This window comes from Physcomitrium patens, chromosome 24, assembly GCF_059467195.1.
Source record: "Physcomitrium patens ecotype Gransden chromosome 24, ASM5946719v1, whole genome shotgun sequence".
NCBI lineage: Eukaryota > Viridiplantae > Streptophyta > Bryopsida > Funariales > Funariaceae > Physcomitrium > Physcomitrium patens.
The window spans coordinates 13,705,367-13,729,830 of NC_143433.1; the positions used below are offsets into that span (position 1 = coordinate 13,705,367).

The window sequence follows — 24,464 nt, forward strand, 5'->3', positions numbered from 1 at the left end:
GTATGTATTTCAATAAAAATAATCACCTTGTCCTTGATTCCAAGGAAAATGTAGTGAATTATGTATGAAGTTTGAAGTAGCAGTTATCAAAATTCATCAATGTTGTATGAAGAAGCAAAACAATGAATGGCATTGTTAAATGGAATTGTGAAGTTAATCATATATAAACTACCATTCAATAGCACTAGGATTCAAATAAACTACCATCATGTTTTAATTTTGTAATATTTTTCTCATGTATATTACGAGTATTTAATATTATTTTTCAAACTGGCTAATATTGAGCTTTCCACCTACTCTAGAATCCCCACTACCTTCATACTCTTTGCTTTTATGTCACCTACCAATTCTTAAGCTTTTTCTTTCAAATTCTATCAACAAATGATGAATCCCATGAATTGCCACAGGGACACACACACACCTCCAAGCCTCAGTTAAAAAGGGAGTGAAAGAAAAAAGGAAAAAGAAAAAGCAAAGGAAACTTTGTTCAAGGGGCGTTGGGCTGACATTAGTTTGAATGATGCCAATGGAGCTTTGGAGTTGTACCATATTTTACCAAAGAGTACCCCCTTTTTAATGACCCCCACTTGGGCCCCATATTGTTTCTTTATTCATCCCATCTTTCACTCATTGGTGTCACCAATCTATTCCCTCATAGAATCATTAATTTTTCTTCTCTTTTTGGTATTTTTATTCAATTTTTGGGTTTTTTTTTTTTTTTTTTTTTTTTTTTTAACATTGGACCTCATCATCAAGACCAATAAAAGCTTGATTTGGAGGTACATGAGTTGCTGGAAAATATGGTTTGGAAATCATGTGCATAGGAAACCTTTGCTTGTTCCCAAACTCTTTCCTCTTATGTAGCCCTATCTACCTAAAGAATAACATGTTTACAATGTAGTGAATGAAAATGTTTTGGTTTTGTTTGATGAATGATCTTTGCATGTTATTTGCATACAGGTAATCAACTTCATTGATTTTGAATGGAAATAATTTCATCAAATAAACCATGAGCTTTGTGGGGAAAAAAAAAAAAAAAAAAAAAAAAAATTCAAATGTTGAAATCTTGTGTGCTTAATAAATTTGAAGCATGACATTAAACAGCCACATGAATTGTAATATTGTTTGAGCAAAAGAAAATAAACACACACACACACACACAAATGCTACAATTTTGTAAGTAAAATATCAAAATGAAAAAAGGTGAGATATGTTGAACAAGTCCTTAAATTTCTTGTCATATTTTACAGGGTCTGTTGGATTTCAATTTGAACATGCACACATTTGTAAAGCTTTTAACGTACATGCTCACTATCATTAAATTTAAGACAATGTTTCTTATCATCATATGCATTGACACAAAGAATTTTCAACTGCCAATGGAGTGTTACCTCATTAGGGCTAAGGTCCAAGCACGGTCTTATAGAAATGGGCTTTAAAAGATCCCCTTCAAGGAAGCAAATTGAAGACCAAGAGCCCACATGTATTGGAATGAGAGTCAAAGGCCAAAGCACAATTCTTTGTATATGGGTCAAACTCACTCTCATGCTTGGGAATTAATTCTCCTCCTCTTTTCTCTTTACACTTTTTTTTTCATCTTACTTTGTATTCTATTTTTATCATATTGTTTGAACGTGTTATTCGATTTATTGTTGAGAGGATCTTGAAGAATCACACCAAAGACGTACTTCCCCTTGACAGACATTTGTTTAGTGGTTAGACTACTACCCTATAGAACAATCAGCTATTGCCTCACAAAGTAAGTAATTCATTACAGTGATAATGTATCACAGAATCCTGTCCCCCTTTTGACTTTGCATGGGAAGGGTTTGACCAATTTGGAAGGTGTAGAGGAGGATGGACATCCATTACTATATCAATATTCATAAATGTAAAGCTAAGCTACGTAGCTAGGCACAATCCCTAGGCCAACAGGGCAGTAGAGTGTGTGTTACATTTTAGGAGATACAGTGCGGTGTTTACATTTCTTTTCTCATGTGATGAGTTTAATTCAAGCAGCAGAAACAGCTAATGCAGGATGCTCACAGCATTGGGAGTTGGGAAAGAGGTTCAGGAAGATTAAGGTGCTTTCAGATAGGCATCCTCAGAGCATGCATTCAAAACCAGCCCCCAATTTCTGTGTGTGTTGACACCCACACACATATATATATATATATATATATATAATCTCACACTTTCAAATGAGTGTACATGTGATGGGTTTTGAACCCTAAAATTAATAGCAGTAGAATAAGATGAAGTAGGATAAGTTGTACTAAATCCAGAAACTGAACCTCCTACTCTGAGAACCAGAGCAGAGCCTAGTGTACAAACACTACTGCCACTTTGGAAATAGGATTTCTCCTCTCTGCCTGCCCACCAATAAGAAAATAAAAAAGGGGGGGTATAGAATGGAATATGTGTGTATTTTTTAATATACATATATGAGCTAGTATAATATATATATATATATATATATACATACACTTTTGTTTTAGTTGACCAGACACTATTCTACAAGTGTGGAGGAGAATCAAGTGCTATAAGCAGTCCCACATACATGCATTCATACATGTACATGTGTACGTACTTGCACTCTTCAAAGTGTTCATTTATCAATGAAAGTAACAAGTTGGCAGCTCATTATGTGGACATATTCACTCAAAAACTAATTCCAGTTTTCAAAAATTGTTCTGACATGTTAGTTTTTAATTGGATTTGACTTCTACCATGCTAACATAGACTGATATTTACTTTGTTTTTTTGCAAGAATTGACACTGTAATCATCAGGTTTGATTACACATTTTTGGACAACATGAAGTGAGAGGTGAGTTTGATAAATGAAGCCAATGGAGGGGATACGGGGGAAAGAATGAAATGAGATAGTTGATCTTCCCAAAGCATAAAGACCCTTTCACATGACTTCCTATTTGGTAGTATTGCTTTCTTATTGCATTAGCGGGAAACGTACAAATGCCATTTATGAAAGACTGCTATTGGCACTGGCAAAAGGGGAAAAACCAGCCAAAGTATGAAGAGATTTCTACTATTATTTATAATAAATGAGCTTGTGGGTGTATTTATCATTCATTCATCCACTCCATTCTTAAAACCAGCCAGTGTATCACATCCCAAGGTCTTGGAGCATGGAACATCTGACTTGGCTGTGTGTCAGCTCATAAACGGTTACCAAGCAAGAAGAAAGAAGAAAGAAGAAGAAGATTGTTGCATTTCCTGCAAGATAAATAAATAAATAAAAAACAACAACCAGGGTTCATTTATATTTTATATTTATCCATCTTAAATAGTGTTATGACTACTACCATGGTGATAAATAAGAGTGTTGATTTGATTATTTGTTTCTAGCAAACATGTACCAAGATGTTATCATCCTGGTCCTTTTTACAGTGCATGTTTCAGCAGCTCTCATGCACAACAGATGATGATTTTTGAGGGATGGGGGAGGAGAGTTTGGTTGGACAGCTCTCCACATGGAAATGTAATGGCCAATGGGGCAATGCAAAACGACACAGGAGGCCTTCATATACCCCCCCCCCTACTTTTCTTTTTTCTTCTATTACAATTGCCTGTGGTGGAGTGGTTTTTGCAGACACTAGCTGGCTGTGCATATTTGGCACCAGGTTTGGAAATCATGGCCTCCAAGAGCCTACCTGGCTGGCAACAAGGTCTTGTACTATGTGGCCATGACCCAAAGCTCCATCATTCAAGAGTAGAGCTGAATCCACCCTAAGCATATTCGTGCACAGTAACCCCTACAACACATTGAAGGAAGTAAACCTCACCTACTTGGACACTCTGCCTGTTGTTTTTTCTTTGAACCCATGCTAACAGAATTGGAAATGAGCACACTCCCAAGGGGTGTTATTTTTACCACCATTCCTTTTGTTGTGAGCTTGTGTCTCAAATCACACTGCCATGCTTAGAATCCCAGACCTGCAGCTCAATGATCCCACAGCATTGATCTTAGCACAGACAATGTGCATCAAGCTTCGGAGGCCATTAGGGCTTAGTCAGAGGGTTTGATGATGGGGTCTGCTGGAGGAGTAAAAGATGCACTTTGCTTGGTTGAGCTACTACACCATGAGCTACACATAACACTCCACACACACACACACAGCAAAGAATTCGGTGTGTGTATGTGTTTCTGACACCTGGTTTGCATCATTGACAGGGAACCCACAAACAGTGCAGTGTTGACATGTGGGTGCAGGGAAGAAACTTGCTGACCACCCCATATTTTATGAAAGGTAAAGGGAGGGTGGAGAGGGGGGCAAAGGCTTGAACCCCCCACCCCCTGTGGCCATGGGCAAGGGGGGGTACTTTGTCCAATTCAGCGGAGCATGTCAAATCAAACAATACAGGAAAACATTCTCCAAAGCAGCCTGTGTGAATAGGCTATACAAAAGTTAAAGGGTGAGGGGAGGGGGGGGGGGAGTGGCACCCCTTCCATGCAAAGTTGATATAGATGCTACTTCTATCCCAAAGAATCACATCAAGTAAAGCTCCAGGACTTTATTTGTTTGTATCAGTGTTAGGTGCTCATGACCCCACCAATAATGCCCACAGCCCCTTAGGGGAATATTCACACCCTGTTTTATCCTAGCAAATGCTTCAGGATAATATTGACACTAGCAGATGCTGTCAAAACAAATCACCTCTCACAGTAGCAAATATATATATATATATATATATATATGTATGCGTGAGTGTGTGCGCGTAGTTAACTTAAAATCGTCAGCTCACGGTGACTCATTCACTCCCACGAGTAGCCCTGCAAACTAATTCAAACTTGTTTTGGCAACTGTGTAAAGCTGCAAAATTTGGATGTCGGAGTGGGTCTGGAGTGAAGGACTCTGGACGCGGTGTATATATGTGAAGAGGTAGTCAGATCGATAGTTAGAAAGGTGTGTGAGTGCGTGTAAAATTTTTAACGCAGTGAGGGGGTGTCAATCTGATCTGGAGGGAGGGAGGGAGAAAGAGAGAGAGAGAGAGAGAGAGAGAGAGAGGGGCGTTGGATATGGCGTGTGTCCCTGCCCCCCAGCTCGAGAGTCATTGAATATGTGTTTTGGTTTTTATGTGTACGTTTCAACGCTTCATTACTGCGCTTTGCCAGGACCTCTTAGTGCTGTTGTTGTACTGTTGTAGCCCACAAGCTTCCGCCACGATTGCTTGCAGCCAATCACTCCTGCCTTGGCCTCAATTCATTCATGCGTTGTGCAGCTCTAGACTTTGTGCTGATGACAACCATTTCACGTTGTTTCCAAGACATGCCATGAATTTTCACGATTCTGCACGCCGAGCAAGCGAAAGGAAGGAGAACTCAAGCTCCTTGTGCTCGAGGTTGGTAAGTTTTTTTAAAAATTCTTTTTCCTTGTCTAGTTTCCGACACGGTGCTTCGCAAGGAGATCGTTGACGAGGAGCTTTAGAAGCTGCATTTTTTGAAAGAAAGAAAAGAGCGGAATCGAAAATTCTCCTTCTTTCAGGGTTTGTGTTTTGGCGCGTTGTTGTGCATGATTGGAGTTGTCTTTGATACGAGCTCTTAAAACTTAGTGTGGCACCAATGTGGCTTCACTGGAGTGAGAAACGTGTCTGTATTTTGTATTTCTGTGCATGAGATGGGAATATGTGACGGTTTTTGGATTGTGATCCACGGACCCCACCTTAGTAGACGACGTAAACGGTGGTTCTTAACAATCGTTCACCTTGAGAGCTAGATTCGACAAAAGCTGTAGGATGGGGAGGATCCTAGTGTTGTGGAAGGGTTCTTGAGTACCTAAGAATCCTGTAGTTAGCCATAGAATTTTCAAATTGAGCACACCTTCTCGGCCTTTGAGATTAATTGGCAAAAACAGTCTTCTATATTTTTTCTGTCACCCAAAGTCGGATCACTGGTTATGATTTGTTAGCACTACATGCAAACCCTGTTGATCAGTGCTCAACAGATAATGGATCCCATCAGAGCATCCCAAACAGTGTTCGAGACCCTGCATTCATCGCAACGCTTAACTTTCTGCATTAGTCTAAAAAATTGGTTATCGTTTAGTGAGAAAGTGACCAGGTGTTTTAGGGAAGAAGCAAAACACAGAACGTTACATTGTGTAGTGCGATTGCTAGATACTGTGTGGCGGATTTCCATGCTTCAGAGTGCATCATCGGCTCTCTGCAGACCCTTTCGTCGATCGTTAGTCGTGGAGCAGAGTCTCCTCACTAGTGTGTTGTGTGATCCAGTTTGAGTGGACACCATCTCTTCTTGATTCGACTAATTCGACCTGATGCAGTTCACTTAGAAACCGGTCATTTATTCTTATCGTGGATGCGACAGTATTGATATTCTGATGGTCCTTCCTTATTCTGGTCTTTTAGGCTCGACATCAAGCTCTACAAGCCTAGAAACGTTAGCTAGTGGCCATTTCGTATCCAGCAACACCCATGGGAGTGCCTCTCTTGTGTAATTTCGTTGTGTTTCGCCGTTTTTATCTCATATTGGAGAAATTGGGAGATTAGAACATTGGGTGTGTATATAGTTTGCGCATTAAGGTTGATACCTTCTTTTCCTTTTCACTCGGAGGCCATGGATAGTCTTTCTACGAATGTTTCAGCAAAATGTGGTTCAGTGTTACATACGTCTTCCTCACTACAGTCAATTGCTGTGTATTTTCCTCCTCACATTCCATTCCAATAAGTTTAAACAGTGTAATGAGGTTTTACGTCGAGAGTCTCATTATGATCTTGCGGAATTTGCTGTTGGATTTCTATCTCGAACCACAGTGGAAATCGCCTAGACATAGATTATTTAGATTTACGTGGGCTGCAGTAGGATAACGAATTCCTTCAGTCCCCACCGGCCTCGTCCTGAAAATGTTCTGTCATTTTTTAAGCAAGATCGTAATTAGAATTTATGCGCACAATCGGACGTGTTCAAGGGCAACTTAAGTGTACCAGAGATTCAGCTATGGTACATGCAGTTTGTTGATTTCTAGTCATTCCTAAGACAGATTCATGCAGGGCAGATATATAGATTCATTGCTATGATGTCCATAGTTTCACAACTGACCATCTTGATTGAGAGCTAGCCAATCCCCAGAACCCTTTGAAAACCGTGAGAGAGGCTCAGATTTATCAGAATTCCACAACTAGCGCTCTTGCAGTTTCATCGAAAACTATCTTTCGATGTCGTCAAATTCCTGGTTGGAGAAATTGACTCTGAGGTGGCTAACATGCTTGATCTTCACAGTCCTGGCGACGATGCTTGCTATTGCCAAGTCATAATGTAAGCTTAATATGTTGATATTGAGGCGTGGTTCTCCTTTTTTCTAATATTCAGAATTGAGAGTGCTCAGTGTATCATGAATGCTGATGCTTTCTTATTGCTGGATATTACAGAAAAAAACGTTCCTATTTCTCATGTGCTTTCCCGAATTTTATCGTTGTTTCAGCTTGGATTGAATAATTTTTTCCCTCACTCGCAGGATCTAGGTACAGAAGGATTCAAATAAGATACTTTTGGTCGACTTAAGAAATGGAGAGGTCATCTGAGAAGGAGAGTTCAAGACGGAGTTGGCCCTGGAAAAGGAAGTCGAACGACAAAACATTAGTTCCTCAGGACTTAGGACCCTCTCCAGTACCATCTAAATCTTTTGATAATCACCAGGTGTGACATCTTTCAAGACAATGATGCTGACTAGGCTAGAAGGGGACCTTAACTCCGTTTGAATTTTCGGCAGTTAGGCTGCCAGTTCTTGTTTGCAACTTCTTAAATGACGGTGTACTTGAAATGATGCTAGTCTCTCAGCAATGGCAAATGATGGATTTCGAGATTATGGTGAAGCGCCTTTTAAATGTGATGGGCTTGATAATAATTCAGATATGGGAGTACCAGCAGCAAGACGTCCTTAGTCATCAACGGCAACTGTCTCCTATGAAAGCTAGAAGTCTGCAGGATCGCAACCGAATAGCTATTGATGAAACCAGAGGCCAGTGGCTGGAATCAGAAGAAAGAGCAAAAGTACTATCCGAGAAGCTATCCAATGCGCTAGCAGACATTACCTCAAAAGATAATCTTGTCAAGCAACATGTCAAAGTTGCTGAAGAAGCCGTCTCTGGTATGGTCCTCCACGAAAAATATAGGACAGTGTCATAACTTCTGTCACATATGTTTATTATTTCATCTATGACTCCAGATTATTACTCGCCTAGAATCTATTCGGAGACATCTGATGGAATTGGATTCAGAGCGGAACGTTAGCTCAGACTCGAGTGGAAGTAACCCTCGTTCTTCTTCACGCGTCAGCTTATACTTGTGATGGTTATAACATTATTGTCTGGTCGTTTTTAGGTTGGGAGAAGGCCGAAGCAGAAGCTGTAACATTAAAAGCACAGCTAGATGTCGCACTTCACCAGAAACTTGCGTCAGAGGATCGTGTAGCACACTTGGATGGTGCCTTGAAGGAGTGCATGAAGCAGCTGAGGCAAATGCGGGAGGACAATGAACAACATATGCACGACACTTTGTTAAAGAAAACACGAGAATTTGACAAACTTCGATTTGACATGGAAGCTAAGCTGGCGGATTCTTCTCAATGCTTGGCTCAGTCCCGATCAGAGCTCCTGGAATCAAGAGCTGAAGTGGCCGCGCTTGGAAAGGCCTTACAGGTAAGAGCTCCAGAATCTTTGCCGTGAAATCTCGACCTAGGATTACTAACGTCACAGCTCAAGAAATTTCACCTGCTAAACGTTAACAACGGCATGTTGCTGAAAATATCAGGAGCGTTCTCGCAGCATTGTGGAGATCAATGAAGCTAAAGGGAAAGCTGAAACTGAGATAAAAGTACTCCAGGTATGTACTTGAAAGTTTTGGCTAACATGAGGAATTACATCAGTGTACCATAATTTCGCTGAATTCCAGTATCATACACCAAGAACTTCGTCGAAACTTTTTTCTTGTGATGCGCTTGAATTCTCAGATTGGTCTGGTTCTGGGATGAAATGTAGGTAAGGTTGGAGACACTCGAAAAAGAAAACTCACAACTTAAGTATGAGGTACATGTGCTCAACAAAGAGCTTGATATTCGAAGCCAGGAGCGGGAATATGAGCGTAAGGCAGTGGATATGGCGTCCAAGCAACACCTTGAAAGTGTGAAGAAGATTGCCAAGCTTGAGGAAGAGTGCAATCGCCTTCGACTCTTAGTCCGCAAAAAGCTTCCAGGTAATGCTTCCCCTTTTCACGATTTATCAGTAAGGATGTTCCTTAATATTCTACCATTTATGCTGCAAAGAATTGGGTCTTTGCATGGCACCTTCCAATGGGTGTCCAACGGTTGGTAGATGCTTAGGATGTTTTAGGATGTTGACTTATTTAGAAACAGGGCATTTGATCAGGGGCATCATCATTTAGCTTATTTTAGTAATATCTGCAGGTCCAGCTGCGATTCAAAGAATGAGAATGGAAGTGGAGGGTGTATCTAAAGATCAAGGTGATAGGAGACGAAGGTCGATGAGCCGTTCTGGTAGCCAATTAGACCTTTCTGCTGCGACCGACGGCATGCAGGAAAATGGACATGATGGTCGCACGCATGAAGCCCAGATGTTAGCTGAGCGAGTGGTGGCCATGGACGAGGAGATGAAGATGCTAAAGGAAGCCCTTGCACAGAGGACTGCAGAGGCTCAATCTGCCCGTTTCATGTGCTCCAAAACCTCAGCCCATCTCTCAACTGTGGAGGAAGAACTCAAAAGGGCTAAACAGCAAAACGGTATAAATTCTCATTGGTTTTTAAAAATCTTCGATCTCCGCGTCTGTTAGTGCATTGTGCGAAGGTTAAGAGGTGGCATACTTTGTTCAACATGGATTTTCCTTTTTGTTTTGGGTAAGGTATCAGTATCCTCGGTAGCAAGCCTATGGTAGAATTGCACCCACAATTGAATGAAAGGGGCGAGAAGGTTGTTAGCCTCGTCCTTGTCAAAAGAGAACTTTAATTTATCGAATTGCAATGTGTGCAGACGCATCGAGCAAGCAATCCACTAACTTCAACCCGGAGTTTATAGGCAGGAAGGGTGGTTCATCGCTTGGCAAGTCTGATAATAGAAGAGAGTCTCAGAACTTTGAACTTATGGATGATTTTGCGGAGATGGAACGTCTTGCCATGAGCGTTACCTTGACTGAACCCCTGAGCAGCGTCCCCACACCTAAAACTCTACAGGACTTGGAAGAGGCCTTGGCATCGAAGACTCGGGAGCTGGAGTCGAAGTTTCAAGACTGTCGAGTGGCCGACCAAATGTGCCAGGATCTCAGGCTGAAGCTAAAGGATGCTGAAAAACAGCTCAATGCACTTCGATCCCACAATGCAAGCAATGAATCCTCAGTAGTGAATTTGCAGGAAGAGCTAGATCTGTTATCTCAATGCGAACGCGGAAAAAGTGGAAGGCATAGTCCAGCTCCAGCTAAAGGACTCTCAGGATATACCTTGAAAGACATTCTGGTGAGGGCTAAGACAAAGGAAAATGGAAAAACAACTTCTGAAGCTAGCTCTTCAGAAGGGATGATGAACGACGAGCAAGTCTCTATTTCAGATGCTGAGTCGAAGGTGAGAATTAAGAAAACTGTCAGGTTTTCATTGCTGACGGTCAGCCTCTCCTTACTCAAGGCGTCTCTTATTCCATGCATAATAAAGGTTCTTACATTTATTTTGGTCCGCAGGCAAGCACTGCTCACTTGGAGCTTTCGGTGGCAGTGCGAAAAATTGTACATGCTGTGGAAATGCTTGTTCAGGCAACTGGGTGCGATAACAATCCATCCTACAAGGATATGTCTAATTCTGCAACCAACGAAATATCACTTCAACTAGATTGGCAAAATCGTGAGTTGAATTCCATCATGCGCAATCTAGCGCATGCAAGTAATACATTTTTACAGGGGAAGTCCGACTTTGTTGATTTTGTGGTGGAGTTGGCGGCAGTCCTGGATTATGTTTTGACCCTTAGGCCTTTTGGAAGCTCTGCTTGGGAGAAAGTTGAAAGCTCGCGAGAATCGGTTAGCAAGGATCTGAAGTTCATGCGAGAACAGTGTGCAAATTTCGATGCGGAACTTGATCGTCTAAGATCAGAAAAAGCTGACATTGCTTCCCAGTTGGAGAAGGCAGTTGAACAACTTCAATTTTTCAGGACGGAACATCAGGACGGCAAACCGATGATGACACATGGAGTTTCACAAACTCAGGTACACGAGATTGTATTCTTGCATAGTTCATGAAATCAGCAGCCGAGTAGAGGTTCTGGTTCAGAATGAACCTTCTGAATGCTCACGAGGGAAAGGGAACTAGTGTTTGGATTCAAGTCTTCAATAACTGGGTGCAATATCATTTGAAAAAAGAAGATTTCTCTTTTCCCCTCAAAGAAAACGTGGATTTTGTGGCAGTATGGTGACGATTCCCCAATTGCTAAATGTCGGAAGGAGGAGGACACAAGTGAAGAAGAGTTCTTGGTCCTGTCATCTCCGAACCCTGCACTCCGAGCTGCAAGTGGAGAGCTCACGAGGTTAAGGGATAGAGTGGCTGAATTGGAGAAGGAGCTACAGGGTGAACGACAGCGACACCAAGGGGTGGCTGCCAAGCTAGGAGACCTACAAAGTCCGGTGCTAAGGTATATCTCGCTGAAGTCTTGCTGCAGTCTTGCTGCACCAGTCGTGATTCTGGAAGTTATTTACGCGAGGAAAGTAAGTTTGATACATCTCAACACCTTGCAATGTTTTTAGGCAATATGATACCCTTTCTGCACGATACTTTTCGTGACGAGAACATTCTCCCTCTTGGAACTTTTGTAGGGCTGATAATGTCGCCGTTAGTGGTGAAATGTCCCCCGGGTCACACGGAGACTTATCGGGTCATTCGACTTCTGAAGAAGATGAAGATGACAACTCTGAGAAGGTACTGTACTTATGCACTAGTGCTGGCAATGACATGCATATGATCTATGTAAATATTGAAAGTGACTCTCGACTTCCAAAATTGGAACTGGGTGAAATTTTGTTAAGTCTGCAATTAACGCGCATACGACGGTGTGATTTATTGCTCAAGTCTCCGTTGCCGATTGCTTTGATGGTCTTTAATTTCAGATTTATCCTCATTTTTGCAGAAAATTAATAGTATTTCCATTAACCGTGAGCGACAAGAGCGAGAGATCCAAGCAGCAGCACTAGCTGAGTGCCAGAGAACCATTCTTGCTCTGGGAAAGCAGCTTAAGAGCTTGGGGACAGTTTCCCAGGGCCAGGAAGAAAGAGAGATCTCTCCCAACTCCACAAATTCTTCCACATCCATCGAAAAAATGACTGAAAACATGGAACTTCTAAGGTGGCAGACGGAAGCAGTGCCGGACGTCGTTGAAAATCTTTCCACCAACCCAGCTAGCACTTATCAACTTACCACGGTTGGCCAACGGGAGCCTGGAAACCAGTGGGTCAGCCCCAGCCCATGTCGAGCTCAACGCAGTCCAAGCCCTGCTGCAGCTCGACGACTTCCTTCTACTAACGTAACATACTCATCGACACAAAACGACTCCAGCTTCTACAGTCGTGGAGAGGGCGGACACACAACTCCTAGAGCTCCCTCGCCGGCTCGGTCAGAGTTGAATCTGCCAAGACCAGGCTCTGTGCCAGCCTCCCCTTCCCGATCTCCTGCAACAACTCCTTGGTCCTTGAGATCTCGAACCAAGGAGGCACAGGGCGACGCTCAACTAGAGGATGTTCCAGTGGAGAAGCCACGAAGTAGCTCCACCTTCAGTCGATTTTACTCAAGGACCAGAAGTGGAAGTATAAGCGGATCAATTGGATAACCTGCCACAATCCAGCAGAATTCTCAACATAAAGATTCACACTCTCTGATCAACAACGTTCATGGCTCAAGAGCTGAGAACTGCAGGCAGATGTTCGCATTCGATCACGAGGTACCAACAGTCGCACATTGATTGAATCACAGGACAGAATGAATGACTGCAATCTTCGGATTGCACACAACAGTTTGTCTAATTGTAAAGTCTTTACAGTTCTAGTTTAGTCTGAGTGGAAGTTGATAGTAGCATCTGGAATACCTCTACACTTCGACATTCCATGGCGTTGCACTAGATTTTTGCGCTTGCGCTCAGCCTCTGCAAACTTATGCTGAAACAGGCTGCACTTCAAGGAACTTTTTCTTGTGCTGTAGCTAGCAGGTAATTCCATTTGGTAGTGTGCCAGCCCAACTTAGGTGTTTTCTAAAATGAACACATAATATGGTTATCATTTTCTGATAGTTTTTTTTTTCTTCTAAAGTCCTCTTTGAAACTTCGAAAATTTCAACTACCAGTTTCGAACAGTATGTGAATTAGCAATGGTGTTGGCAATAGGTCATTGCATTAAACACCGGAAACTTTTGATATCCAGTACCTAGTAATTTAAAATCCAAATGCAGATCAATAAAATATTTCTCTGTGTTCATGCATTTAGTGTGCAAATTTAACCATGTTTAGTTTAGATGCTATCCTCGTCACTTCCTTATCCTGGTTTGATGTTTACTTGTGAAGTTCTGGGTGTTTCATGTTATCTAGTTCTCGGATTTTTTTACTTTTTAACACATCCAACGTCAACATTGTGTTTTTTCAATACAGCTGTATTACTAAAAAATCACAATTGTCTTGAATTTGTTGTGTTTGTGAAATATTTTAGAGCCTTGGCATTAGCCAAATATAGAACTTCAAAAAAATTGTCTATACAAGATCAAATGATTATATTATTCAATTGTAAATATAGATTGTTGTCTCATTAATCTTTATAATTTTTTTTTTGTAATAAAAATATAAATACTAGATTTGAATTTGAATACTAAGTTTCTTCAAATCCTATCTTCATATTTTATGCTTACTAATTCTAATAACAAAATAAAAAGAAAGCTAATATTAAAAAGTTATTCGTTTATTCCAATTTGACTTCAAGACTTTACATTGTTCATGTTATTTGGAACCTTTTTAAAATGTAAAACATATGATTTAAACCACATAGTATTCTTCTTTAAATTCAAACAATTGTAATTAGAATAAAAATAATTAACAATAACATATATATAATAATAGATAATTTTTATTTGATTTGAAAGGTTGTTTAAATAAGTGCACTTATAACATGACTTAAAAGACAACTGTAATATTTTATAACGACTAAAAATAACTCTTCATCTATACTTTTTCAGTGGGCAATAGCATGTAGAATATTTAAAACATTTTTAGATATTTCATGGTACATTAATAAATTAACGAATGCATGTTTATGAAATCTCATACAATTAGGAAATAATAACACTGAAAAAACCACCCTGATTTCCAAACAAAAAACCCATCAAAGAACAGCTATCACAAAATTATTTATAGTCAATATTGTAGAATTGGAGAAAAAGAGCAGAAAAGAAAAGAACAGAAAAGAGAGAACGAGAGCGATGAAACCACTACTTCATCCATCCACCCACCCATCCATCTATCCATGGTAAATTTCGTGCTCAGTGACGGGCAGTGTATTGGAAGTGCAGGACCGGGCAGCGGGCAGGGTCGCGGCGTGGGCGAGGCGCGTCGGGGCCCAGGCTCTGGCCAACAGCGTCGTCGCTGGTCAAAATGCCGTCGCATCACATTGCGAGAACGGCTGTAGCAGGTTTGTCTTAGTGCGCAGACCTGGCTGCGATCCTTTTGGATTTGCTGTCACGGGGTGCCAGCCAATTCGCGCTCTCCTCAGTCACAACTGATGGGTACCACGGAGACGCCGAGGAGGCTGGTACGACTTGTCTCGGGTCACTCAAGCTCGTTTCCATCCTGTGTGGCAACTCATCCCCACCCCCTCTGCCGGGGCCATTATTGTCCTTGCTACCTTTGTTTCCTTCCTTCCTTCCCTCACTCATCCCTTCTTCCACTCTATCGTGGAATTGATCACCGCACCCGTCGCCAATCCCTTCTTGTGATAAGGAGTTCTCGTTGCATTTGTAGGTAGCTCTGAGTGCAGCATGAAGATGGCCACCGTTGTCATCGTGGGACCTGTGTGAGGCTTTTCTGTCGTCATTGTAGGACTCTGTAACGTGTTGCAAGATTTTGGGTCGCGACTTCGAACGAGGGATGCAGTTTATCGTGGTATTTTGAGATGCTGGGGAAATCGCTCCAAATCTATTGGAATGTGTGAAATGGAGTAGCCCAGTAGAATGGCCAGTGTGCGATATCTTCCCAATACATTGGATGCGGCCTGAGGTCTAGATCATCCAAGAAATAGGAACAAGAACCTGCCGGCTTGATTCTTGAGCTTGTGATACAAAGGTTGGTTGGAACGGTCTGGAGATGACAAGAGGGAATTGCCAAATCTTCTGAGATGTGCGTCGCAGGCTTACTATTTGATTTGCTCGAATATCTGTTAGCGTGGGACTTCAACTTCTTTGCAGTATTGATCTAATGTCGGTTGAGTGCTGAATGCTTCTCGATTGAAACATGACAAAATGCTGGCAAACTATGTTGCACTGTGAGACCTCCTGGCAAGGCCGCTTCCTGACGGCAGCATGGGCTCCATTAAAGCTAAACTTGATATCGGGTATATTAGTGCGAAGCAGACCAAGGCCGTCCTTCAGTGATTCCATTTCCTTCTCTTCATGGTAGATGAATGGATGCGGCATGTATTGATTCTGGCTACTTTGATCCTCCTGATCCCTCTCATGCCGGTCCTGCCGCTGCCACCACCCCCATGGGTGCTCATGCTGCTGCCGATCCTCGTCTTCGGGGCTCTCGTGGCGCAGGCTCTGTTTCATACTGAAGTTCATGTAATCTACGTTTTAGAGAAACAGTTGGAATCTACTTTGTTGGGACAAACAGCTGGAATCTACTTCGCCGAGACTTGGATCAGCTCAAAATAGCCACAAAGATGATGTCGGTATCAATTCCTCGAATTTCCTTTTTCCTCTGCCGTTTGGAAGTGGGGTTCAGCAAGCAGGAGACATGGACATATCAATGCACTGATCAAAAGATATCAAGAGTGATTCTAGCTCCCAATTTTTTTTTACCACAGACGATACCACCATTCAGACAAGGTGTTCACCATCAAATTATGGAATCCGCGAATTATTATTAGAACCTACTTCAAGTACTGAGGGGAGGTCCCTGATCATATCTCCCTCATCTCTTCCATTCTCGGGTATAATTCTACGTCCGAAATTCGTTGTATGTATTGTAGAAGATACCAGCTAGCTGCCCGAGAATGGTGTACCCACTTCGTTCAGATTGATCGCTTGCTTGCTTCCTGCTGCAGGTTAGAGTCCACTTCTGAATTTTTTTTGCCCTCGTTTCCACACGTTTTCTACCACCCTGTCAGTTGTAGAATTTTCATTCAAAGCTAAATTGAGGTTGAATCAGCTGACACTTCTTTAAAGCAAGGCCCAGGCTGTTCGAATCATTTCCCATAAGTGATCTCACATTCATCATTGGATTTCACGTACCACGACCAAACTCCGGACACAACAATTATTCACTGCTGTGGCAATGAACAAATCTTTTATTCAAAAAAATCTTTTTCTGTTCTCTCTTCTTTCTTCAATTCCTATCCTGTTCTCAGATTGGTTTCTGTTGCAGGGGCTCCTTCCCTCAGTTTTTGATTTCCAAGGTGGAGTCACTGGACGAAAACCATTACCCGTGTTTATTGTTGCAGGGCGATGCTGCAAATGTTTCTAGGCACCTGATCACAATTCAAAGTCACCATAACGACTATTTTCCCCAAATTTTAATCCACTTTAGATGGTGTATTGCATACATGAAAATCGAGACTTTTGAAACAAATCTGTTTAAATTCGGATGAAGCTGTTGCTGCATGTTAAGAGCAGTCCGGGTTTTAGTTTCAATTTTGATTACGGGAAGCATGCCACCTCGATATCACATGCAGCGCAGCGCGTTGTACATTCTTAGGAAAGGCTCACTCCATTTGGAAAGGTTAGAGACATCATTGTTTTACATCCCTAGGGATAAGAGCCCATCTTCCATTCATGTTCTACAATATCTGGTTTTTTTTAGTTATGTTAATGCGTTGTGTCCACGCATTCAGGATCAGAAAGTGTTTTGTAGCTTTGAGCTCCTCTCATGAGAAATTTCATGAGTATTGAAATGTGCCTCGACATTCCAAGCTCCACTGATGACAGCGTGTGGTTACCGAAGGCGAACATGTGGGGTTCCGCCTTTCACATCTGTACCCAGGAGAGATGCACTCTGCAATCAGCAAGGGTCAACCTGACATTGCAGATACGCAAGTAAAACTCACAAAGCCTCCCTTCGATTAGAAATTTAAATATTACCGTCATAGATTTTGCTATACTTCGTGATGGTTCTACTTTCTTTACATCACTCGTGTTCTCTTTCGACCTGCGGTTGGCCACTGAGGTAACCAATATCGTTGATGGAGCTTATGGGATTTGCGGAACTTGCCGACGAGAGCCTGATCTTCTCCTTCGGCGGATCTTCACCTCCATTTCTACCTCCTGATATAAATTCAGCCCAACTGCAAGGGCAGCAGAATGAAATCTAACACATATGGTTTTGTGTGTAATCTGACACCAGCAATTTCTCCACAGCCTACTGCCATTAAATTTTCGGAAGCACTCTTCCATGCCTTCTGATGCTCGCAAGAGGGAACGAATTTCTGATCAATCCCCCATTACTCAACCTCCAGCACAGGATCAAATCGCATAGGAAACAGAAAGCCTCCGCAAGCGTGCGAAGCCTTGAAGGCCTCCGTCCTTGTTCTCCAAGAGATCCTCTATCCCAAAGAACAGGGCTACTACCGCAGTTTCGACACCAGAGAAGAATCACCCAACTGAATTTCAAGCCTACTCAAAATTTGTCTCAGTTTTTTTTTTTTTTTTTTTTTTTTTTTTTTTCTTTTCTTTATTCAGTTATCATCGAATATCAATTTTCCGCCATGTCTCTGAGCATTCGTGATATGCCACCATTGCTCGTCTCTGAACATTATCTGTGCAGTGTTTAGACAAATGAGAATGTCTTTACATGCTATATACAAAAACTTATATTGTAGTTGCGCAATTCTGGATTGGAGCAAAATTATCATACGCAGCTAATATGTATGAATATATACTAGATCTTACACCGCTACAGAGTAGGGCGCACTTTTAAGATGGCAGTTTAATGTCAAAACTAAACCATTTAAGTATGTTGTTGGTATTCGGGCCCCACCGGCAACTTTCTGTCACGGTAATTCTTCATGCTGCTATATGGGCACCCGTCCGGTTGCCGCACAATGTATATCTGATCGCCAACGGCTTCCTTATACATGTCCTGGTTCCGATGCCAGGTCCAGAGCGCGTGAGAGGAGTTCACCACCTCCAGAACTCCGTGACCAAAGCTGCTCTCCCGAAACGCGCTCCAATCGGGCTGCCGGTCCCAGCAAAACTTCCCCACAGCAGGCCCGAAAGTGAAATTAGAACGACACACTCCGCCATACTCGGGCACGTTATCCCCCGGCCCAGGACACAAACCCGAGTCGTCCGCGTGCGCCACATCCACTTCCTCAATATTGCCGCCGTCTCCGACCGTCACGTACACAGGTCCACAGGGATTCAACGTGTAATTATACACTTGATTTGTTCGCTCATACGCATGAACCTGCCAAAGTCACACACCCAAAAGGAATCGATCCTTCGAGACGTAAGAACAATGAGCCTTGTTGCATGTAAAACAGAGCTTACGATTTGCACAGAAGCTCGCACGAACAATTGCTTACATGACCCGAGAAGACGATGTTCACTTTGTAGGAGTAAAGCAACTCCTCCATTTCAAGTCTCATGCACTCGAACTCCCGGTAATGCGAGCTGTAGCTGTTGTACCACGGGGGGTGCCAGAGTGCAACCAACCACGGCGTGACACTACGATCCACACTCTCCAAGTCCCTTGCCAACCACGCATACTGCGCTCCCGTCATGTTGTAATCGACGTATCCTCCAAGCATGACGAAGTGAATGCCGCCAGCGTCGAACGAGTAATATAACTTGCTGTTCGAGCCACTCTCTTGAGATGGAACGGAGAATCGTGACTCGTACGCAACGAACGACTTCCCACCAGCTTGAGGCTCAATCTCGTGGTTGCCTTCGATCACCATCATCGGCACTTTTGATATCAATGGCTGCATAAACCTGCCCCAGTCGTCCCAGTGCGGCTGGTAAGTCTCCCGAGTGGGAGAATCCGGAAATGCACAGGAGTAGCAAGGGGCGCTCTCGCCGGTCGTCAAGTACTGATTCGCGTAGCTTAAGTCACCGATCATCAAGAGCAGCGAGGGGTCGTTCTGGATGATGTGGTCAAGCGTGGTGCTTGAGTTGTGCGTGAGGCCAAGGTCGCCAACGATTGCAATTCGCGCCGGGTACGCGCTAGGGCTTGGTAGCGGAAGTGTCGTGAAACTGTGCTCGGCACTGAAAGTGTCTGTGGCAGCATCCCCGCACTGGAAGTAATAACGCGTGTTGGGTTGCAGACCTGAACCACCCACACTCCATTGAGACATTAAGGTACTCGTGACCTAGTTCAAGGATCACTGCACGAGATGGTTGCGGGAAGAACCATTAGAAACGCGATACCAGGGACATCGCCCGAGGGATTACCACGTACCAGTAAGCCTGACGTGGTGGATGATTCCCGAGGTGTAGTTGCGAAGCCCAGGGAAGTTGTAGAGCTGCGAATACACCAGCGATGTTCCAGGGGGAGATTCAAACGTGTAAACGCCGGGTGCAAGACCGTAGCGCACCGTGCTGCCGACAGTCGAGGGGTCAAGCGGGGTCACTTGCGAGCCAATCTGAGCATCGCCTACAGCGTCACCATCAAAACACGACGTGACCAATTAGCGCCGTGACAACAACACTCTAGGTCACAGGCACCGCGAAGAAACATTGCAGCGATGGAGAAAAGGGGGCAATTACCGGTGACCCAAGAGACCCACATAGCATCCGGCGTCGAGAGCGCCAATGCGATCTGTTCGGGGGCATCTCCCACCACGGTCTTCGCCACGCGCGGGTCCGTGGGCAGCAAGTCGACGCTCCCTCGCCGCAGGGACGAATCAAACTCCACAGTCCGGGGCGTGAAAGGGCCATCGAGCGTGGTGGGAATCCGCTGACCAGCTCCAAACTGCGCCAAACCCAGCACGAGAAAACAAACATACCAGAGAGGCAGCACCGCGCCACAACCTCCACTCGCCATGGCTAGTATCCTCCGAGGTTCACCCACGCTCCGCGACGCCCATGAGCAGCGTCACCGCGGGGCAGGCCACAATTATGACCAGTGCAGTCCAGTGGGAATCATACGCGGGACCAGGCAACAATCCTGCTAATCACTCCAGGGATATGTGCGGCATATTCTCGACGCACTGAGGCACTGATTCCACGCAGTGCGAAGCAGCGCACCCTCTGTCCCCCTCGCCCCGCCCCTTGCTCCACCTGATCGACGCATCCCCTCATCGCCTCGCGACGCAGCTCTGCGTCGCTTGCCATCCTCAGTACTCTCACACTCTCACTAACTTTCTGACTCGCTGTGTTTAGTTGAGTGTTCTGTTGCTGTTGCGTTTGGGTTTGGGTTTCCATGGCCTGGTTTCCTTGGGAGGAGATTATTGGGTTGTGGAGTTTGCCTGCTTTGTTGCCTCTTGCTTTTATAATGTACACTGTGGGGGTGTGTGAATGTGTCTGTGAGCAATTTACTTGTGTTGATTTGTTGTTCATCTTTTGTTTTGAGTGTGGTTGATGTGGAGTTTTCTAGGACTGGGTGTTTATGTTTAGTTGATGATTGGGCTTAGCTTTGGATAGTTTAGATTTTTTCTTTGGGAAGAGACCACACAATTGGACAGGTGACAATGTGGCCCCTACTGGAAAAATTATCAAGTTCTGAGTTAGCTTTTGTAAAGCACTGAGTAAAGAATATTTGATGTATGTTTCAGGACAGTGTAACATACATCAAATTTGTTACTTTACAGGCATAAAATCTTTTACTTCAACTTGTTTGTAAGTTTTTGTTTTTAAAAAGGAGTAAGAAGTATACAACAGTTAAAAGAATAGATTTTTTAACTTATTTCTCATCAAATTAATCTTGAATATACTTTTTTCACAAGACATCTTCTGAATAGTTGTAAATTATCCAAGGAGAATATGCTCTAAAAAATGATGTAATGCTACAAGTATATAAAACATAAAAAAAATTTAAAATAAAAGACGAATGTTATGAGTTCAAAGAAAGTTGAGGTTTCTTTTAAAATTTTATGAAATTGTAAAAATTGTATTTGAAAATTTTAAAAACCTATTTTCAGTTTTTATAGTATTAATTTTTTATTTTTTATTTATTTATGTTTGAAAGAAAGCACATCAATTTCTCTTCATTCAAATTTTATATTCTATACCTCAATGTACATGGAAGATTCAAAATATAAATCAAAACAAAGCCCCATACTCTTAAAGGTGAAATTGGGTCAATGCACAACCTGATTATTCTTTTAGATATATAAATATATATATATATATATATATATATATGTATATATATATATATATACGTATTTTAACCACTATGACTTCATTCAGTCACCATAATATGAATCATTTCTCGCATTCTGACTCATACAAAAGCTTTTAACATATTAGTTACTCTCATCTGCAGAAATTAGTGGCCATGCGACAAATAGCATGTGCATGCTTACTTGGAGACTTTGTTACGACAATAAACTGCTATCCTGCTGATTCTGTGTCAATAAGTTGTGCACATGTTGACGCAGAGTCGCAAAAAAACGGAAAATAAATAAATAAATAAATAAATAATAAAAAAAAAAAGAAAAAGAGACTGATCATTTTGGTTTTGTTGTTTTGGTGGACTGGCGAGGACCATTCTTACGTGCAAGCTTCTCTTCCCATTCATCCAAATTCACCACTAATTGTACCAGCTCACTGATGTGCTGCGCCTTCCCTTTAACTGCCACACCCCACAAAACAATTCACAACATGTCTTGCAAATTGACACCATTTAGCATGCTTACACAAGCAATATCTCATCGAATTGAGTTTCTAACAAGTATGTAGGAAATGCTTGTGAAGAGCCCGATTTGATATTTGCGGATAAATTGGCTAAAATGCATAGTACTCTTGAACGCTCTTTTCCCACACCCAGTCAAGGTACCAGGTACAGACCAGTTACCTTTCACTCTAAAGTGGTTCAAAACAAGAGTGGTTTTCATATTGCATTCAAGCAACTACATAAGAAAGTTATGCATAATGTGTAGGATTGAATACAAGATAACGCAAAATACAAAAGAACTCATCGATAAGTGATGTAAACAACTTCATGATGAGGAGTGGCTTACTCCAAGCTGGGTTGTGAACATGCTGAATAGGTGAGAACTCAGGCTCCTTCTCAGTAGTGTGGGTTGGAGCTTTCGGGTAACGTTTCAGGTGCCGGGGGTTGTCGTAATGGAACAAAGAGTATCTCATCCTAGGAACAGCTTGCTTCTTCCTTTTTGAGTTTGCAGCACCTCCTCCTGATTCTAAACCTGAGCTCGAGTCCCCGCGATCAATGCCCTCGGGCGAAGGGGAGGGTGGCAGCCCTTCCATAGTTTCCCCTTCAGTCTGTTCTTCCTCCTCTTCCTCGTCACTGTCGAACTTAGACCTTATAGTTTGTGGGGAAAGCGGACATCGGAGAGTACTTTGATACTGTAGCTGCTCCGCTCGTATCTGCTTCCGCAACTCTGACTCATCACAAGATCACAAATAAGAGCCCAACACTGAAGTCGATAGAAGTTTTGGGCGTTTGTGGTTTTCCTTGATTAATGGCAACTCGTCGTTGCATATCTCTGATAGAAATTCAGCAGGAGAACGAAGAAGATAAAGCTGAGAGGCATACTTTGATATCTGAGGCGTTCCATTTGGACTGCATACATCTTGCGCAATTGTCCTCGCATGTCGTCCTTGAGAAACTCGAGTTTTCGCCAACCCTCCAGCTCGAAAATCCGGGCGTCATGCCTCTGCACCCCCATCACCAATTCCGATTGATCAAACCCAATGAATTGCCCCAGAGTGGTTCACATCATTTCTTCTCATGGCATTTTCCATTTTCGCGGCGTTTGTTGCCGAAGGAAAAAAGAGACGACGCTATGCACAAGCACCGGAGTAAGGTCAACACTTCCAGAGAGACTAAGTACAGTTGGGTCCAGTTTTTGTAACCAAACGACTTTTGCATGTGAAGCTTCACAAATCATCTGAACCTGTATTAGGATCTTGAGAATCGCCTACGCATGTCAAGATACTGTTTGAGCTCTTTCATCACCTTCAGAAGCTCATCAAATTCGTAGTGTTTTGCAAGATCGTTAGACCGCGATGAGCGGCTTGCTTTGAAAAAGTCATGAGGATGGTTTCCCTACAGAAAAATAATCCTCTCATCGTCAGTGACGAGCAATTTGAAGCACCATAACCGTCGATCACCCCACCACTTCGGATCTCGTCTCATAAATCGAACCAAGGAATTGCTTATATGTGAAGACAGGATGAATTTGAGAGAAAAGCATATGCTGAAATTTCAAACATGCAACGCCGAATCCTCTGAAATGTATAAGCTAGAGCTAGTATTACAACTGAAGTGCATACAATAGTAAACTATGAAGGTCGTGTCTGGATGGAAAATAGATAGCATTTACGTACATAATGCCATGGCTTGAGTAACATGTCCAAGTCGTAACCGCAATAGTTTCCGGCTCTCAACTCCTTCTGGTCGACATACGGAATCTTCTTCCAAGCATTATCCAGCTCCTTCTGCTCGGCTGCTTGGTCTAGTGCTATCCTGGCTTCCATCTCTGCTGGGGACTCTGCTAGTGGCAATGAAATTTTGTCCAACTTAACAGGTTCCTTGGGCGGTTCCAGTATAGTTACTTTTTTCGGTGCCATAATGCCTACTCTTTCGATCCAAAACTGCCACCGACCCAATCGGCTCTATACGACACCCCAACCTCAATATAGTAGTCAGGGCATTCTCTTACGTTTTTGAAAACAAAGTGCCTGTGCTCACAATTGAAGGAAACGATAATAAGACGAGATGACAAAATGAAGATCCTGATTTGATATAATACATCAGATATGGTTCAATCTACCCCCATTACCTGCATTTTAATCACAGCCGCATACTTGCAATAGTGACCATGCCGAAGTAGCTGCTGTAGGATTGTAACAAATAAGTGAACCATCATGGACCTGATGATTCAGACAGTGAGGTCCAAACACTGAAGATGTTCCACAGTTCGCATTTTAGGGCTGAAGGAAGAGGACACTGGCTGGTTGTGATACAACTCGGCTTCGATGGATATTCGAAAGGTAGGGCAAAGTAGTTACGAACCAAAGCCTTCCATTTCGTAGGAAAAGACACATTGCATTAAATAGATGATAAGAGAATA

The 24,464-nt window shown here is 42.7% G+C and overlaps 3 protein-coding genes across 11 annotated transcripts; 1 reads left to right on the top strand and 2 right to left on the bottom strand.

Annotated features, from left to right (window-relative positions):
* The first annotated feature begins 4,745 nt into the window (after positions 1-4,745).
* Positions 4,746-13,488, top strand: LOC112276776 (uncharacterized). 7 transcript variants are annotated; one of them, XM_024508451.3, is made up of 13 exons: positions 4,746-4,926; positions 5,243-5,366; positions 7,492-7,673; positions 7,887-8,124; positions 8,358-8,674; positions 8,787-8,858; positions 9,014-9,227; positions 9,439-9,771; positions 10,019-10,602; positions 10,716-11,234; positions 11,433-11,656; positions 11,838-11,940; positions 12,149-13,488. In XM_024508451.3, exons 3-13 carry the CDS (start codon positions 7,542-7,544, stop codon positions 12,842-12,844), a joined length of 3,432 nt encoding a protein of 1,143 aa, XP_024364219.1. In that variant the 5' UTR covers positions 4,746-4,926; positions 5,243-5,366; positions 7,492-7,541; the 3' UTR covers positions 12,845-13,488. The 7 variants fall into 7 exon arrangements, 6 of the variants coding, with proteins under 6 accessions (XP_024364219.1, XP_024364218.1, XP_024364216.1 ...); XM_024508450.3 differs by having other exon boundaries at positions 4,780-4,902; XM_024508448.1 differs by having other exon boundaries at positions 4,921-5,100.
* Positions 13,489-17,296: 3,808 nt separating this feature from the next.
* On the bottom strand, positions 17,297-20,394 carry LOC112276630 (purple acid phosphatase 23). 2 transcript variants are annotated; one of them, XM_090247129.1, is made up of 5 exons: positions 19,972-20,394; positions 19,664-19,858; positions 18,789-19,531; positions 18,242-18,670; positions 17,297-18,009 (listed from the first exon to the last, which is right to left on the bottom strand). In XM_090247129.1, exons 1-5 carry the CDS (start codon positions 20,246-20,248, stop codon positions 17,947-17,949), a joined length of 1,707 nt encoding a protein of 568 aa, XP_090103255.1. In that variant the 5' UTR covers positions 20,249-20,394; the 3' UTR covers positions 17,297-17,946. The 2 variants fall into 2 exon arrangements, with proteins under 2 accessions (XP_090103255.1, XP_024363872.2); XM_024508104.3 differs by having other exon boundaries at positions 17,297-18,020.
* Positions 20,395-21,621: 1,227 nt separating this feature from the next.
* LOC112276631 (uncharacterized) lies at positions 21,622-24,407 on the bottom strand. 2 transcript variants are annotated; one of them, XM_024508105.3, is made up of 6 exons: positions 24,174-24,407; positions 23,719-24,006; positions 23,348-23,437; positions 22,925-23,045; positions 22,389-22,769; positions 21,622-22,000 (listed from the first exon to the last, which is right to left on the bottom strand). In XM_024508105.3, exons 1-6 carry the CDS (start codon positions 24,258-24,260, stop codon positions 21,876-21,878), a joined length of 1,092 nt encoding a protein of 363 aa, XP_024363873.1. In that variant the 5' UTR covers positions 24,261-24,407; the 3' UTR covers positions 21,622-21,875. The 2 variants fall into 2 exon arrangements, with proteins under 2 accessions (XP_024363873.1, XP_024363874.1); XM_024508106.3 differs by having other exon boundaries at positions 23,719-24,072; positions 24,174-24,314.
* Positions 24,408-24,464: the final 57 nt, after the last annotated feature.

Coding starts and splice junctions, on each gene's coding strand:
- LOC112276631 (XM_024508105.3), bottom strand. CDS start 24,260: ATGATGGTTCACTTATTTGTTACAATCCTACAGCAGCTACTTCGGCAT. Junction 23,438..23,718: donor TACTCAAGCCATGGCATTAT/GTACGTAAATGC, acceptor ATTTTTCTGTAG/GGAAACCATCCTCATGACTT. Junction 22,770..22,924: donor GGAACGCCTCAGATATCAAA/GTATGCCTCTCA, acceptor GTGATGAGTCAG/AGTTGCGGAAGCAGATACGA.
- LOC112276630 (XM_024508104.3), bottom strand. CDS start 20,248: ATGGCGAGTGGAGGTTGTGGCGCGGTGCTGCCTCTCTGGTATGTTTGT. Junction 19,859..19,971: donor GTGGGTCTCTTGGGTCACCG/GTAATTGCCCCC, acceptor GTGACGCTGTAG/GCGATGCTCAGATTGGCTCG. Junction 18,671..18,788: donor ACATCGTCTTCTCGGGTCAT/GTAAGCAATTGT, acceptor TGACTTTGGCAG/GTTCATGCGTATGAGCGAAC.
- LOC112276776 (XM_024508451.3), top strand. CDS start 7,542: ATGGAGAGGTCATCTGAGAAGGAGAGTTCAAGACGGAGTTGGCCCTGG. Junction 9,772..10,018: donor AAGGGCTAAACAGCAAAACG/GTATAAATTCTC, acceptor CAATGTGTGCAG/ACGCATCGAGCAAGCAATCC. Junction 10,603..10,715: donor TTTCAGATGCTGAGTCGAAG/GTGAGAATTAAG, acceptor TTTGGTCCGCAG/GCAAGCACTGCTCACTTGGA.